Genomic DNA, 15114 nt, shown 5'->3' with positions numbered 1-15114 from the left:
GGAAGTAGAAGACAAATTGGCTGTTGAAAGAAAGCAAGAGGCTGAGTCCCTCAAATTAGCTAAAGCCATTGTCAAGGAACAGGATAAGGCCCTTGATGAACTAGAAGCTGTTGAGAAAGTACCTGCTATTGCTCCTATGGAAACTGCACGAACCATAGAACTATCTGATCATTATTATAGGAGCAGGTATGGTGATGTGATGAACAGAAGATCAAATCCCAGCAAGATCATCAAAGTGCACAGAGGCTCAAAAAGAGCTTTCCATGTCAGCAGGGAGAATAATGTTCAAGAAAGGATAAATTATGATGAGTTACGATCCTTAGGATTCAGTGAATGGATGGAGATATTGGAGTACTTTATTGGTAAAGCTGAAAGTGGTATTAAAAAGACATTGAAGCCATAACTCCAAGAGCTCTTCAACAAAGCTACAAAATTTAGGAATGCACCAGTAGTAAACGTAGAAGAAGTACTTTCTCAAAAACCTAAAGGAAAGAAATCTACTGGTGAAGGCCCACAAAGAAGAGATCCCATCATTCTACCTCCTCATATCCCTGTATTTAATCCTGCTGATATACCTATCCTATTTCCCGAAGCCTGGAAAATCAAATAAGAAGAGCTATCTGAAGAGGAATTAGATAAAGATAAAGATAGATAGCCCTCTAGTGCTCAAATTGTATATTTTGTTTATTTATTTTTTCATTATGATGTTCTTGTAATTACTGTATATACTCTGTTGTAATGAAAGTGAAATGAGTTTATCTTCAAAATCATATCAAATTATAAGATATAGATAACTCAGCAAAAGATCTCAAAAACAAACTTAAAAGGGACAAATTTACTGCCCATTTTTTATTAGGTCCCTCTGTGCTAGCTTTAGTGTTTTCTCTATATGTCATAGGTTTTGTCATCATCAAATAGGGGGATATTGTTGAGTCTCCAAAATAATTAAGGATTTAATTATGACAAAACTGTAATTTATTTGCACTAAAATGTTATGTGCAGCCAGCACAAGTTTGTTCATGTATAGACAGCAGATATTGCTGTGTCGAGTGTAGTTTGCTGTTCAGTCTACCAGCACAAGGCAGACAGTGTTCTTCAATCAGCACATGATGTGTACTCAGCAGTTCAAGAATATCAAGTGTCTCAGCAATGAAGAACCAGCACAGCTGGAATGCAGCTTACTATACAAGACAGCTATGCTCCATTATAAGCATAGTAGTTTCTCGAGTGGTCTACATCAATTGTACTATTCAACAGAAGTCAATGACAAAGTTGAACAGGCTGACAAGTGACCTTACAAGAACACGTGGGAATGCAGAAGTTTAACGCATGTGCAGACATGGGTTATACTTTGCCAACACCTAGGGAACACAACATTCTATTTGTTTAATCAAATAGTGGTGCCAAACCGAATTGGGGTGTTCCTGCAAATAGCTACCAAAGAGGAAAGAGGAGAGCATGCTCTCTGATGCAGTTGTCCCCATAAGTACAGACATCCTATGTACCAGTGGACAATAGAACCATTACACGGTTAATAGGACTACTATAAATTATTGTATCCACTATTGTAACAACTAGTGGTGTGGTTTATTTATTTAGAGTCAAAAACGTGTAATAGCTTTTAGTTTACCTCTTAGCTATATTCTAGGTAATCTGTATCAACCAACTATCATTCCGCCAAGGATAGTTGTGATTCTTTGTGATTCAATCAATAAAGAATAACCGTTGAAAATTACATGTGACTCTATTTAATTTACATGCTTGAATACGAATCATGTTTAACTGTTAAGTTAACTAAAAGAAATTGTATTCACCCCCCCTCTACAATACTCCTGTTGTTATCAAGGGACCAACACTCTCTTACTTGGAGCGCCATATGAAACAACCCTTCTCTCACTTGAAGGTTCACCAATCTTTGATCGCGAATACGACTCGAAACCCCTAGCCACGGCGAATAATTCTGTAAACGATTTCGCCTGACCTCTGCTAATTTTGTTCTTCAAGTCATCATTCAAAGTTCGATAGAAATCTTCCATCAACAGATGATCATTCCCCATATACTCCGGGCAAAAACGAGCCTTTGCCATAAAGGTCGTCTTGAGAGTATTCAAATTCATAGAACCCTGTTGCAAATTTCGCAACTCATTACGCAATTTCGACAAATCGGCTGAAGTCCGGAACTCCTCGAAGAATTCCTTCTTAAAATCGTCCCATGACAATCCCATAAACGCTTCTCCACCGACAAGATCAATCTTACCATCCAACCAATCCTTCGCCCTACCCCGCAACAAGCTAGTAGCGAGTCTTGTCATCTTCTCGGGAGGGCATTCAATAGTGCGAAAACACCCTTCGACATCCGAGATCCATGTTGTGCTTACCAAAGGATCCGGTTTCCCGTCATACATCAGGGGTTTAGTCCTCATGAAGCTCTTAAGACAACGCTCCATTTCACTACTACTCCGAAATTCGGAATACTTCCTATCCATTTCTTCTCGAAACGCACCCATTTGCTCCGCAACGGCGGCCGAAACTCTAGCGTTAAACTCCTCGTCATTCGTCTCGATCTCGTTTCGCATCATCATTCTAAAGAATGCAAAAATGATTAGTCTACGAACGTATAAATCCACAAGTACAACACCGCCCCATCTTGCTAAACACTCGTCGTACATCACTTGTTAGACACGATTTGCACCCGTAATAGGGTTTGCAAGTCCTTATTACGCACACACGCCGTATCAACTTGTTAGTACAACGTCCGCCTCACTCGATGATATAAACACCACAACCAAATATTCTACGCGACATAAACACACGCAAGAATAATGTCACAACACAAGCCAATACCCTAGTTAGTTCACCTACACGCTAAGGCACTAACCAAATTCCCATTCCGACCCGTACTCCTACAAGTCCCACAACAAATAAGCACACACAAAAGTCTAAGTCTAGGCACCTATCTCAAGTCGCCAAAATCCCTTGGACCATGCTCTGATACCACTTGTAACGACCCAACCCGTTATCCAACCAAAAATACGCCTAAAAAAAATTTGTGGGACAGTACATCTGGACGGCGTCCAGTTATCTGGACGGCGTCCAGCTCTGAAGGACTGGACGGTGTCCAAGCCTTTTGGACGACGTCCAAATGAACTAAAATATTCTGATCAGTTTTACAATTTTACGCGAGCCTTAGTAAATCTGCATCCACACGAGACTACTACCTCAATAAGATGACCGAACTACACGCGTCATCGTGAATCCGCAACCACACGTGATCCACTTCTCCAATCAAAACCCACGGTCACGGGATTATAAAATCCACCACATCGGGGTTATCCACAACACAACTCAATATCAACCCTTCGCCATTGGGGTTATATAATTCAAATCACAAGCACATGTGATAACGTACACACAAATTGTGCACCTTGCCAAAGGTGGTCAACCAAAACGCACAACCGTTCCAATTGGACCTATACACAAGTTCATCATATTCACCTATATCTGAAGTGAGCTCTATAACCGAGAACCACTTCACCCGACCCGCACTCATCCTACACATACATATGTACATAGGATATTAACACTCACCTTGAGGTCTTGATGAATACAACTGAATAATCCGCAACTCGCCAATGGAAAGTACCTATTCCATTATCACAATACAAACAACACACTTAGAGTGGATTTACAAACCAACTCAAATCGACACTTAGTGCAATTTCGACCCATTGCACTTCCAAGCACCAAACCGCGTCTAAACCAACCAATAATCACTAGCACAAGTGAGAATGGTCCCAATACGCCAATTAAACCGGAACACAAGTGTTAAACACTCGTCTTGCCCAAATTGACACCAAACCCTAATTTGACCCATTTCAAAATTAATCAACCAAATACTCCCAAAAGGGTTCCAACACTTCCATAATCACTAAACCTAGTGATTAAACCCAATATCAAAGCCTAAGCATGGCCAAAACATCAACCAACCCAAAACCCGCCAAGTGACAAGAATAACTAGTCACCATAAACCCACTTTATCATCTAAAAGGGTTTCACAACTAATCAAGCTCAAACCCTAACTTGAATATCAATTCTAACAAGTGAAATTCGGAGTTTGAACTTACCAATACTACCACAACGTAGCCGTAAACGATATGAACAACTTTAAAACTCGAGCTTTGGTGAGAATCCAACTCCTTCTTCTCCAAATGGAACTTCCTCTCTCTAAAACTCTTCCTCTCTCTAGAGTTTGAAGATGAGAGTGTTTGTAGGTGTAAAGTGAGGATAAGATGATCAATGGGTCAGCATTGGAGGCTCCAAACCGACCCCAAGTGAAAAGACCATCATACCCCTTTTAAAATCTTAAAATTACCCAGCTGGCCCGACAGACTAATTGGACGGCGTCCAACATTCTGGAGGCGTCCAGCCCTTCTCTACTGGGCGGCGTCCCACCATTGGGACGGCGTCCCATACAACTGAACAAGTCTGAAACTGAAACATTGTATCTAGCAAAATGTATATGATAAAATGTACTATAACTTTATAGCGGGTGTTGGTTAGGGATGATAAAAAGACCTGCACTCGATGGGTAAACTCGAAACCCGACACTTTTTGGGCGGGTTCGGGTCCTGGTATTCAGATCGTAGGCCAGGTATGGGGATGGTATTAATTTTTTTTTGCGGGTTCGGGTATGGGTTTGGTTTTAGATATAAACTCGCTTACCCGGCCCGTATACTCGACCCATATACCCGGGATTACCTAAACCCGGCTCAAACCCGACCCAATGACATCCTTATTATTTTTTGACATTTTTGGTAAATATCTCAAAAACAATATTAGTTTATAATATAACATATTTGAAAAAATATTATTTTTTAAGTACTTTTAATCACAAATATAAATCCGCATTTTATAATTACAATATTTACAATATAAATTAGTATAACACCAAAAATTAGTAACGGTTATTTGAACATATTTTGTAATTAGAAAAAATCTTATCCGCAAGCGTAATAAGCGTAATTATTATATTTAGCCGTATACCAATTTTTAACATATTTTGCATACTTTCATTTTGTGAAATAAAAATATTTAAATTTATATATAATATAACTACGTATATGTAAACGGATATATATATATATATATATATATATATATATATATATATATATATATATATATATATATATATATATATATATATATATATATATATATATATATATATATATATATATATATATATATATATATATATATATATATATATATATATATAGTGAAAGGATCTCTAGTTATGTAGAGAACCCATATAACTCATTGAACTTCAATCTATGTAGAGATTGAGCTTCAATCTATGGAAGAAAAAAAAAATTTGAAAAAAAAAATAGTCAATCTGCACAGAAAAAAACTGCAAAAAAACGTCAAACTGCACAAAAAAAAAAGTCAATCTGCACAGAAAAAAAGTCGATCTGCAAAAAAAAAAAAAACTGCAAAAAAAACGCAGATTGACTCAATCTGCACAAAAAAAGTCAATCTGCACAGAAAAAAAGTCAATCTGCAAAAAAAAACTGCAAAAAAACGTCAATCTGCACACACAAAAAAAGTCAATCTGCACAGGAAAAAAAATCTGCAAAAAAAAAAAAGAAAGAAAACGTCAATCTGCAGCAGATTGACTCAATCTGCACGAGTTCCATGGGTTCTCTACTACCTTTGGTTCTCCATGGATCCTCACCCTTTATATATATATATATATATATATATATATATATATATATATATATAATCAAGAGGGAAGCACTTTTTTGGGGGAAGTGGGGGGAAGTAATTTTTTTTCGTTTTTTGAAAAAACTTTGTTCACGAACATTATAGATTAGATAAAAATATGAACATTTAAAAAAGACACTTTGTGATAAATATCATTATTTTGGCGGAAAAATGCTCGAATAAAAAAATAAAAACATTCAATGCATTGAATGTTTTGCTGCTAAGTATTTTTTAAGGGGTTAGAAAGTAGGGTTTAGAAATTAGGTTTTAGAAATTAGGGTTTAGAAATTAGGGTTTAGCTATTAGGGTTTAGAAATTAGGCCTTTGGGTTTAGAAATTAGAGTTTAGGGTTTAGAAATTAGGATTTAGATTGAATATTTTAATACGAACGGTTTAGAGTTTAGGGTTTAGGATTTAGGGTTTTGGGTTGAGGGTTTACGGAGTAAACCCTCAACCTAAAACCCTAAACCCTAAACTCTAAATCGAGCTAAATTCGAAAAAAACACTTCACAAAAGATGAAAACAAAACGATGCAAATAAACTCAGCAGCAAAACATTCAATGCATTGAATGTTTTTATTTTTTTCGAGCGTTTTCCCGCCAAAATAATGACATCCATCACAAAGTGTCTTTTTTAAATATTCATATTTTCATCTAATCTTTAATGTTCGTGAACAAAATTTTTTCAAAAAACAAAAAAATAAAAAAAAAATTAATTTGCTTCCCCTTCCCCCCAAAAAAGTGCTTCCCTCTTGATTATGACCCTATATATATATATATATATATATATATATATATATATATATATATATATATATATATATATGTATGTATGTATGTATGCATATATAAAATTACTAGTTAAAGACCCGTGATTTCGCAAATTTTATAAAATGATGAAAGTTTAAGACAATCTCCAACCATAATAACACAATAAACAATAAATTTTTCAAAAGTTCAAATGTTTAAAAATACAGGTATCGCAGGTTTTGTAAGAAATTTTATTATAATGTAGTGATACATTCAATATTTTGTAAACAATTTTATTATAATGGAGTGACACAATGCTGATGTCGATGGTGATTTTGATTTCTGTCAGCCTTCGTGTTTAAGCGTATAAAGAGAATAGTTTTGGTTGTTAACAAGTAAAGTGGTTAGCGAGCTTTGCTGCGCGGTGACAAATACCTGCTTTCGTCATTAATGTCTTCTTTCTTCTAAATTGAGTAATCGCAGTAAAATGGTGAGAGGTAATAAAAATAAACAACTAAAATTCTTAGTTTATATAAAAAAAATAGTGATTAAAGAACAGAAATTACATATATAGTGAAGATCGATTGGTCTTTTTTTTTAGTACTTAACAGAAAATGTATTAGGATTAGAAACTGTAAACAATAGTCAGTATTTTTGGGTAGCAATGAATCCTAATAGCACTATGTTTTCTATCTATTATTGTAATTAAAAATTACGGTTAATCAAGTAAAGACAAATACCTCTGCTTTTGTCATTGATGTCTGATATCTTCTAAGTTGAATATTGCAGTAAAATGATGAGAGCAAATAAAAATAGATTGAGATTCTCAACGTATGTCATAACAAACAAAAAAAAAAACATTGTCTTTTAGATACGTATGTCATAACTAAGAAGATAATCTAATTGATATGACATACGCAATTATTGAAAAGTTGCATAAAGGGATGATAATTAAAATGATGGCCAAATGAGTGACTTTAATGTTTCTCAATTTTTCTCTCAGTTTAAGATTTAGAAGAGTTTAGGGTATTCAAACCCTAAACTCTTCTAAATTATTTGATTTAAAAACTAAATCTAAACCCTAACCCTAAACCCTAAACCCTGAAATCTAAACCCTAAACCTCAACGTAAACCCTAAATCTAAACCCAAAACTCTAAACCTAAAATTTAAACCGTAACCTAAACCCTAAACCCAAAACCCTAAACCTAAACTCTACACCCTAAATCTAAACCCTAAACCCTAACCAAAACCATAAAAACTCTAAACTTTAGCCCTAAACTCTAAAAACTCTAAACCTTTACCCTAAACCCTAAAATCTAAACCTCAAACCCTAAATCTAAACCCAAAACCCTACACCCTAGAATCTAAACCCTAAACCTTAACCTAAATCCTAAATCTAAACCTAAAACCCCAAACCTAAACTCTAAACCCTAAAATCTAAACCCTAAAATCTAAACCCTAAACCCTAAATCTAAACACTAAACCCTAAATCTGACCTAAACCCTAAACCCTAAATTTAAACCCAGAACCCTAACCCCTAAATTTAAACCCAAAACCCTAAACCTAAACTCTAAACCCTACAATCTAAATCTAAACCCTAAACCCTAATCTAAACCCTAACCCTAAACCATAACCCTAACTCCTAAACCCCTAGAGATAAAAGTGCGTTGATATTTGATAAGCGTCTTGAAATGCTTAGATGGTTGCAGAACAAGAACAATCTGCTGAGTAATGTTTAAAAGGCATCAAAATCTAAACCCAAAACCCTAAACGTAAACTCTAAACCCTAAAATCTAAACTCTAAACCCTAACTCTAAACCCTAAACCATAACCTAAACCCTAAATCTAAACCCAAAACCCTAAACCTAAACTCTAAACCCTACACCCTAAATCTAAACCTTAAACCTTAAAAACTCTAAACTCTAAACCCTAACCCCTAAACCATAACCCTAGTCCCTAAACCCTAAACCCCTAGAGGCGAAAGTGCGTTGATTTTTGATAAGTGTGTTGAAATGTTTATGATGGTTGCAGAACACGAACAAGAACAATCTGCTGAGTAATTTTTTTTTTTGGATCATCATTTTTTTTAAGCATAATGATTAAAAAGAAAATAGTGTATGTGTATTCTTCTTTTCTTTCTACATTTTCATGTAGATTCCTAATTGTTCTCCATAAATTTGAACATTTTTAATAAATTTAGACGTGAAAGAGTAAGGTTTTAATGTATTAATGTCAAGGTACCCGAAATTACATTACAGTTCTAATATACTATAGCATATAAGAATGATAGAAAAACAGAGGAAGTAACAAAATTTTCTTATATTACTCTAAAAAAACATGATTAATTGATAATATAATTGTGTTTTCATAATTATTATTCATCATTGTTTTCTGTGGTTTCCTCAACGTCTCGGAAACTCCATCTTCACTAGCAACTTCATTGGTAACTGTGTTATCTTCTTCTTCCTATGCAGTGCCCTGTTCGTCCTCGGGTGGTATATCTTCTTCATCGCATTTACCCTTTTGTAGCAAGCTCCAATACATGATGCTTGCAGTTAATATTAGAATCATCTTTGGGTTAAGCTGTCAATAAAAAATTAAAGTTCGTTGTGTAAAATGTTTTCGATATTCACTAGTTTTAAGTATTTAACATAGGTATTCACAAGAGGTAGCAGTTGTACACTTGGCAAGTGCCAATTCTGGTTATGTTGTCATATGGATTTACACAATTATTTAAAAGTGAAATGGGTTAAATGGATTGAAAATCCACCATACTTTCATGACACACCAATTGCTTGTAAGATAAGAAAATCATATGGGCGAAAGTGTTGTGGATCAACTTGACCCAACCCGCTCCTACTATCCGACCCACGTATTGACACTACTGATTTTGTGTCTTACCTCAAGAATGTCCTCTAGCAATAAGAAAACAGAGCACCCAAGCTTTCTTGCAACACTAATTATGTATGATGCATTTAACTTCTTATCCTCCTCTGTAGTTAGACATATAAAAATAAAAAGTTGTTTCAATACAGTCCAAGGCTAAATGCACAACAAAGATCTAAGTTGAGAGATTACCAGTTCTCATTTGGTAACAAGACCCCAGTTTACAACCCTCTTTTCAACTGCACTAAGAAGCTCAAGGAAAAAAAATACCACCCGATAGGTACTTATCCTATACACTAATAATTGTAAACTTTCAGGGTTAATATTACTATAAAATCATCATAATCATATTCAAGTTCATAACATATGTTGTGGTTACCTTGAAGCTATCCATTTGTTTTGATTTTCCTGAGATCTTTACTTTGTTGTTTGTCCATTGTATAATATCGGCATCCGTTATCTCCTTTCCTTTACCATGTGTTCTTAAGTTTTTAAGAATTTAAAGCATACTAAATCTCATTAACTGCCACAAAAAATCTGTGTGCACACTAACAAACAAATAATTACTAATTTATTTAAAAGATATCAATGTTAGAAACATAAACCACTTTATAGACCGTGTTTGTTTCAAGTTTCAACTAACCCGTTTCTGACATCCTCCCAAACATTGTTAACGTGCGTTTTAACTAAAAGACTGTTAATCCACATTTAAAAACATCTTTCTTCTCTTGACGTGCTTTAGTCATCAGTCATCATTTCAGCAAATATCGGTTACTAATACACCTGGTTTACATATCAACGTAAATCACTAACAATAACACTGATAGTTTTTAAAAATTTGATGTCTATAAGCACCATTCTATATAAGCACCATTCACATTTCAATTGAACAAATTATATACCAACATATCACTTAGTTATAACAGTTTGATCCACTTATAGAATGGCAATGAATTATTAGTAATGATTCAAACCAAAGGACAACATAAACATGTAAAATGATCAAAATTCAATATAAAAATTCAATCTGTCATTTTATATACCTTATCATTTTATATACCTTGATTGTAAGAGATTTGAGGATGGAAAGATGTGTTGTCAGATTATATACCTTGATTGTAAGAGATTTTATATACCTTGATTGTAAAAATAATCGTATTGTCAGATTATATTTATGTGAACAAATCATTTTGATAAAAAATTGAACTAAAAAGCACTTAAATTGAGAAAAATAAGGTATTTAAAAAAAAGTACCCTCAGCTCTATAGTTTTCTACAAGTAGCTAAAATGACCCATGTAAGTAACTAGGGGGGGGAAAGGGGGGTGAATAGTTACTTAGTCGATTTTTAAAAATTTCTTTACGTTTTCTTAAATTTGAACTTGATATAGTGTGATTTGAAATGTTTGTTCTCAAACTATACGTATATAAAATATATGCAAGTGTAGATGTAATCAAAGAGATAAGGGAAGAGAGAACAATCACAACGATATATAGTGGTTCGGGAAGATGTTAACTAATCTTCCTTAATCCACTCCCCAATTCTACGAATTGAGATTTTTCTTCACTATGATACTCCAAACTCGGTGGAGTGTCCGGATACAACACTAGTACTTTGATAAGCCGAAACTTGTGAATGCTAACGTCCCTTTGAAGACTTCACAAACACCTAAAGCTCTTACTATAAGATCCTAATGCACTATCCTAGTGAAAACACAACTACCTTTTAGATCCTTTTAAGAAGATAGTTTACAAGTAAACTTACAACTTAAGCTTACAAGTACTCTTGCTAGAATCACTCAAAAAGTTTACAATGAATTATGAGAATGATATCAGTAAGTATAAGAAAATATAAGTACAAGAGGTGAGTCTTCAAATGCTCCAAGCCTTGGCTATTATAAGAAAGAGAAATCTGCCTAGAAGCTGTACGGCTCACTGCACGGTCGACCGTGGTTCGATCGTGTACCTCTGACATCTAATTCTTATAGCCGTTTTTATCCTTTGAAAATTGTCATTTTCCTTTGTTGAATAGCTGCAACTAAAAGCCAATTATTTCTGAAATCATCCCCATTACCCTTTTTATTTTGGACATAAGTATAGAAGTTGACATGTCCATAAAAGGAGAAAGTCTTCAAGCTTTGACCATTTGTCATTGATTACTTAATAGGGTAATTGCAGAATTTTGTCTCTTGACAAAACATTATCTTCCAAAATCTTCATCAAATTTCTTAATTACTTGTCATTTTGCTAATGGAAGTATATTGTCATTTGGAATCTTGTTGCATTTTAAATGAACTATTTTTAATCTAGTTAGAGCTTACTTGAAGATTATTACATCCACAACTTACTAGTTCGTAATTGCACATACATAAAAATGATACATAAAAGTTATGGGAGAGCAACTCTTTTGTTGGGACTTTTAATGACCATCATTAGTATGTATTTGAGTGACAATTTGTAACAAGTAAAAAATAAAACACTTATGTATTAAATCTTAATTGAGCTTAAAATGTCATTAAGATGTCATTAGGTGTGATTAGTAGAAATTAACATCTTTTGGTTCAAAACTCTTTTGAGATCAAAAAGGACAACTATTATAAGTATGTTAAAAAAAGGTTTTGTAAATTATAAATGCCTCAAAGTGGTCTAACTTAAAGTGGATGATTTTGGTAACATAGAAAACTGCGGTCGAACTGCGGTCGACCGTGTACTTGACTGCACATCATAAATTTGAAAAGGATTGCAGCCGTTGGTACAGGACATCCACGGTCAGACCCACGGTCGACCGTGGTTCAGCCGCATAAAAAATTTACCAAATTAATTATTTATGTATTGGTCTTTTGCTAGAGATAGTGTAGGCTTATGAACTCATGTCGTCTTACATATGATTAAGCACTTATCTCTTTTGTGTCATCATCAAAACAAAGTGATTAACTTTTGAATATTATGATTGGAATCTTAACCAACATTCTCCCCCTTTTTGATGATGACAAACATATGAGTAAGTGTTTTAACTATGTAAGTCGACATAAGTGTTACAATCACTTACCATACACTTTCTTCCCCTTTTGTCGAAGCAAAAAGGTTAGCTCCCCCTGGAACTAAACGCGCCCTAGAGTAATTCTCCCCCTTAAAACGTACAAGCTTAGTAATTGTTCCTGTTTATCAATAGTATGGCTCCCCCTTGAACCAAAATCGAAAGTAAAAGAGCAACAAACATAATAAGCATAGCAAGTACATGACAATAATTAGTACACAACAAGTTTTAGTTTCTAGGACAAGTGTTGTATCTACCAGCCCTTAAACCTAATCTTAACCAACATTAATAGTTCAATGATAAATTCCGTTGGTGCTAAACGCATCAGAGATTGTTAAGCCTTCATTGTCGGAAGAGATAATGATGGTCGGATGGGCTTCCCAATAGGTGAGAGGAATTGTGGACACGGGTTGAGAATTTTGAGAAGGAGTAATGGCACCAACAAATTGGAAAAGTCGATTAAGGTGGTTTGAGTACGGAAGAGGGCAATTTCCTAGCTCTCGAAGATAACCCATTCATTGAGTCGTGAGATAAGCGAGATTTATAGGTTCATGAGTAAGAAGAGACCACATGATAACAACTTCGGTTCCTGAAATGTGAGTGGAGGTAGGGTCCCTACAATAGACATTGTTGCGAATGACATTCAATAGGAGTTGAAGATCATGACATATTTCGTCATCTTGAATGCGAAGTCATTGGTTGAGGTTTCGTTGTGCTCCCGGAATGGTAATGAGATCTAAGATAGGTTGTAACGGAAATGTGGGGTTAAGTGATCTTAGATCGGTAGAAGGAGTATAGAAGGAATGCCCATTGGAAGGGATGGCCATTACGGTTGCAAATTATTCAAGAGACCAAGTGTAGTTTGAATTGAAAAGTCAAAATGCAACTTGGTCGGGATTTGAAACATCAAGATGAGCATAAAATTCTCTAATCAACGTTGGATAAATGACTTCATCAAGCTCAAGGATTAAGAAGCAATTGTTTTGAGTGAAAAGTTGAGTTAGTTCAGAAAATTCGGTATGATGAACAACACGCTCTTCATGAAGTGTTCTAGTTTCCATGTGTTGCCTATTGTTTGTAATACGTTGATTTCTTATGTTGGTCATTTCCTAGAAAACCCACATTTTTTTTTAGCAAAATATTCAAGTTTATTATATAATTTTGAAAAACTATATGCTAAACATCTGTAGATTAGTCCTCGTCTAGACTCATTTTGAAAACAAAATTTTGAAAGTAAATTGTGCCATTTCTTTTTGAAAATTTAGAAAAGTTTCATCATTTTGCTTTATGTTTGTCAAGTATAGATACTAGTCATGAGATTTACTAGTACCATAATGATTTGTTCAAACATATGTGTGTGCATGAATGGATTTAAAAGCTTAAAACATATATGAGATTTTATGCAAGAAACCACTATTATGGAACATTTGATAAGTAATGCTTTTCATAACAATTTTTACTCATATAATTAAGAAATCCATGCAAGAAAACAAGTGTTCCTATTAGTTTGGAAGGACTCTTACATAATTAAACAAGTATAGGCAAAATTAAAATAAGTTTTTGGATTCTTACCTTGAAGAAAATTGAAAGAGTTTGGACCACTTTTGAAGAGTACTTGAAAAAGGACAAAAGAAAATCTAGAGATCTAGTGGTTGAGGTTTAAAAAAGAGATGTGGTTGGTGGAAAATTTGTTTGGATATTAAAGAGAGTACAAAAAAGACAAAGAAAATTGTCAGACGCCAGACAGTTGACAACACGGTCGACCGTAGTTCGACCGTGCGTAATCTGCATCAGATTTTACGGAGTATGTTCCATCATTCCCAACCCATTCCTAAGCAAGTTAAAGGTCTCATTTTTAAGGGGCTTAGTGAATATATCAGCTATGTTTTCAGCAGATTCTACCTTGTTTATCACAATATTACCATTTTGGACGTGGTCACGAAGGAAGTGGTGCCTAATGTCTATGTGTTTAGTCCTAGAGTGTAATATTTGATTTTTAGATAGGTCCATAGCACTTTTGTTATCACAGCATATGGGTATTTCGGATGAGATGATACCGTAATCAAGGAAGTTTTGCTTCATCCATAACACTTGTGCACATGCTCTTCCCATAGCTACATATTCGGCTTCGGTGGTAGATAATGCAACGGACGTTTGCTTCTTTGAGAACCATGATGTTAAGCAAAGACCCACGAACGCGCATACTCCACTTATGCTCTTTCTATCAATCATTGACCCTCCGTGATTGGAATCCGCAAAGCACATAATATCAACCCCGGTGAACTTTGGATACCATAACCCAAGATGCATTATTCCCTTTAAGTATCTAAAGATCTTTTTGACGGCCTCAACGTGTGATGTTTTTGTATTTTCTTGAAATCTTGCACACAAGCACACACTAAACATGATATCGGGCCTACTTACCGTTAAATATAGAAGAGATCCAATCATTCCCCTATATTTGGTGAAATCGAACGGTTCTCCTTCTCCTTCTAAAGTAAGCTTCACATTTGTTGCCATAATAGTCGACATTAGTTTTGAGTTCTCCATTCCAAACTTTTTGATCATTTCATGAATGTACTTTTGTTGATTGATGAACGTTCCATCTTCTAGTTGTTTGATTTAAAGTCTGAGAAAGAACTTGAGTTCACCCATCATGCTCATTTCAAACTCA

The 15114-nt window shown here is 34.7% G+C and overlaps 1 protein-coding gene across 1 annotated transcript; it reads right to left on the bottom strand.

Moving 5' to 3' along the window:
• Positions 1-8985: 8985 nt before the first annotated feature.
• Positions 8986-14960, bottom strand: LOC139889301 (secreted RxLR effector protein 161-like). Its single transcript, XM_071872261.1, has 3 exons — positions 14498-14960; positions 9421-9512; positions 8986-9102 (listed from the first exon to the last, which is right to left on the bottom strand). The coding sequence occupies exons 1-3, from the start codon at positions 14958-14960 to the stop codon at positions 8986-8988; spliced, it is 672 nt and encodes a 223-aa protein (XP_071728362.1).
• Positions 14961-15114: the final 154 nt, after the last annotated feature.

The sequence above is a fragment of the Rutidosis leptorrhynchoides genome, chromosome 2, assembly GCF_046630445.1.
Source record: "Rutidosis leptorrhynchoides isolate AG116_Rl617_1_P2 chromosome 2, CSIRO_AGI_Rlap_v1, whole genome shotgun sequence".
Classification (NCBI taxonomy): domain Eukaryota; kingdom Viridiplantae; phylum Streptophyta; class Magnoliopsida; order Asterales; family Asteraceae; genus Rutidosis; species Rutidosis leptorrhynchoides.
This window is presented reverse-complemented; position numbering and strand designations above follow the sequence as displayed.

Excerpts from the sequence above, each read along its gene's own strand:
- LOC139889301 (XM_071872261.1), bottom strand. The coding sequence starts at position 14,960 with ATGGCAACAAATGTGAAGCTTACTTTAGAAGGAGAAGGAGAACCGTTC. Across the intron at positions 9,513-14,497 it reads GCAAAACTTCCTTGATTACG|AGGAGGATAAGAAGTTAAAT; the intron begins GTATCATCTCAT and ends GTCTAACTACAG. Across the intron at positions 9,103-9,420 it reads TGCTAGAGGACATTCTTGAG|CTTAACCCAAAGATGATTCT; the intron begins GTAAGACACAAA and ends TTTTATTGACAG.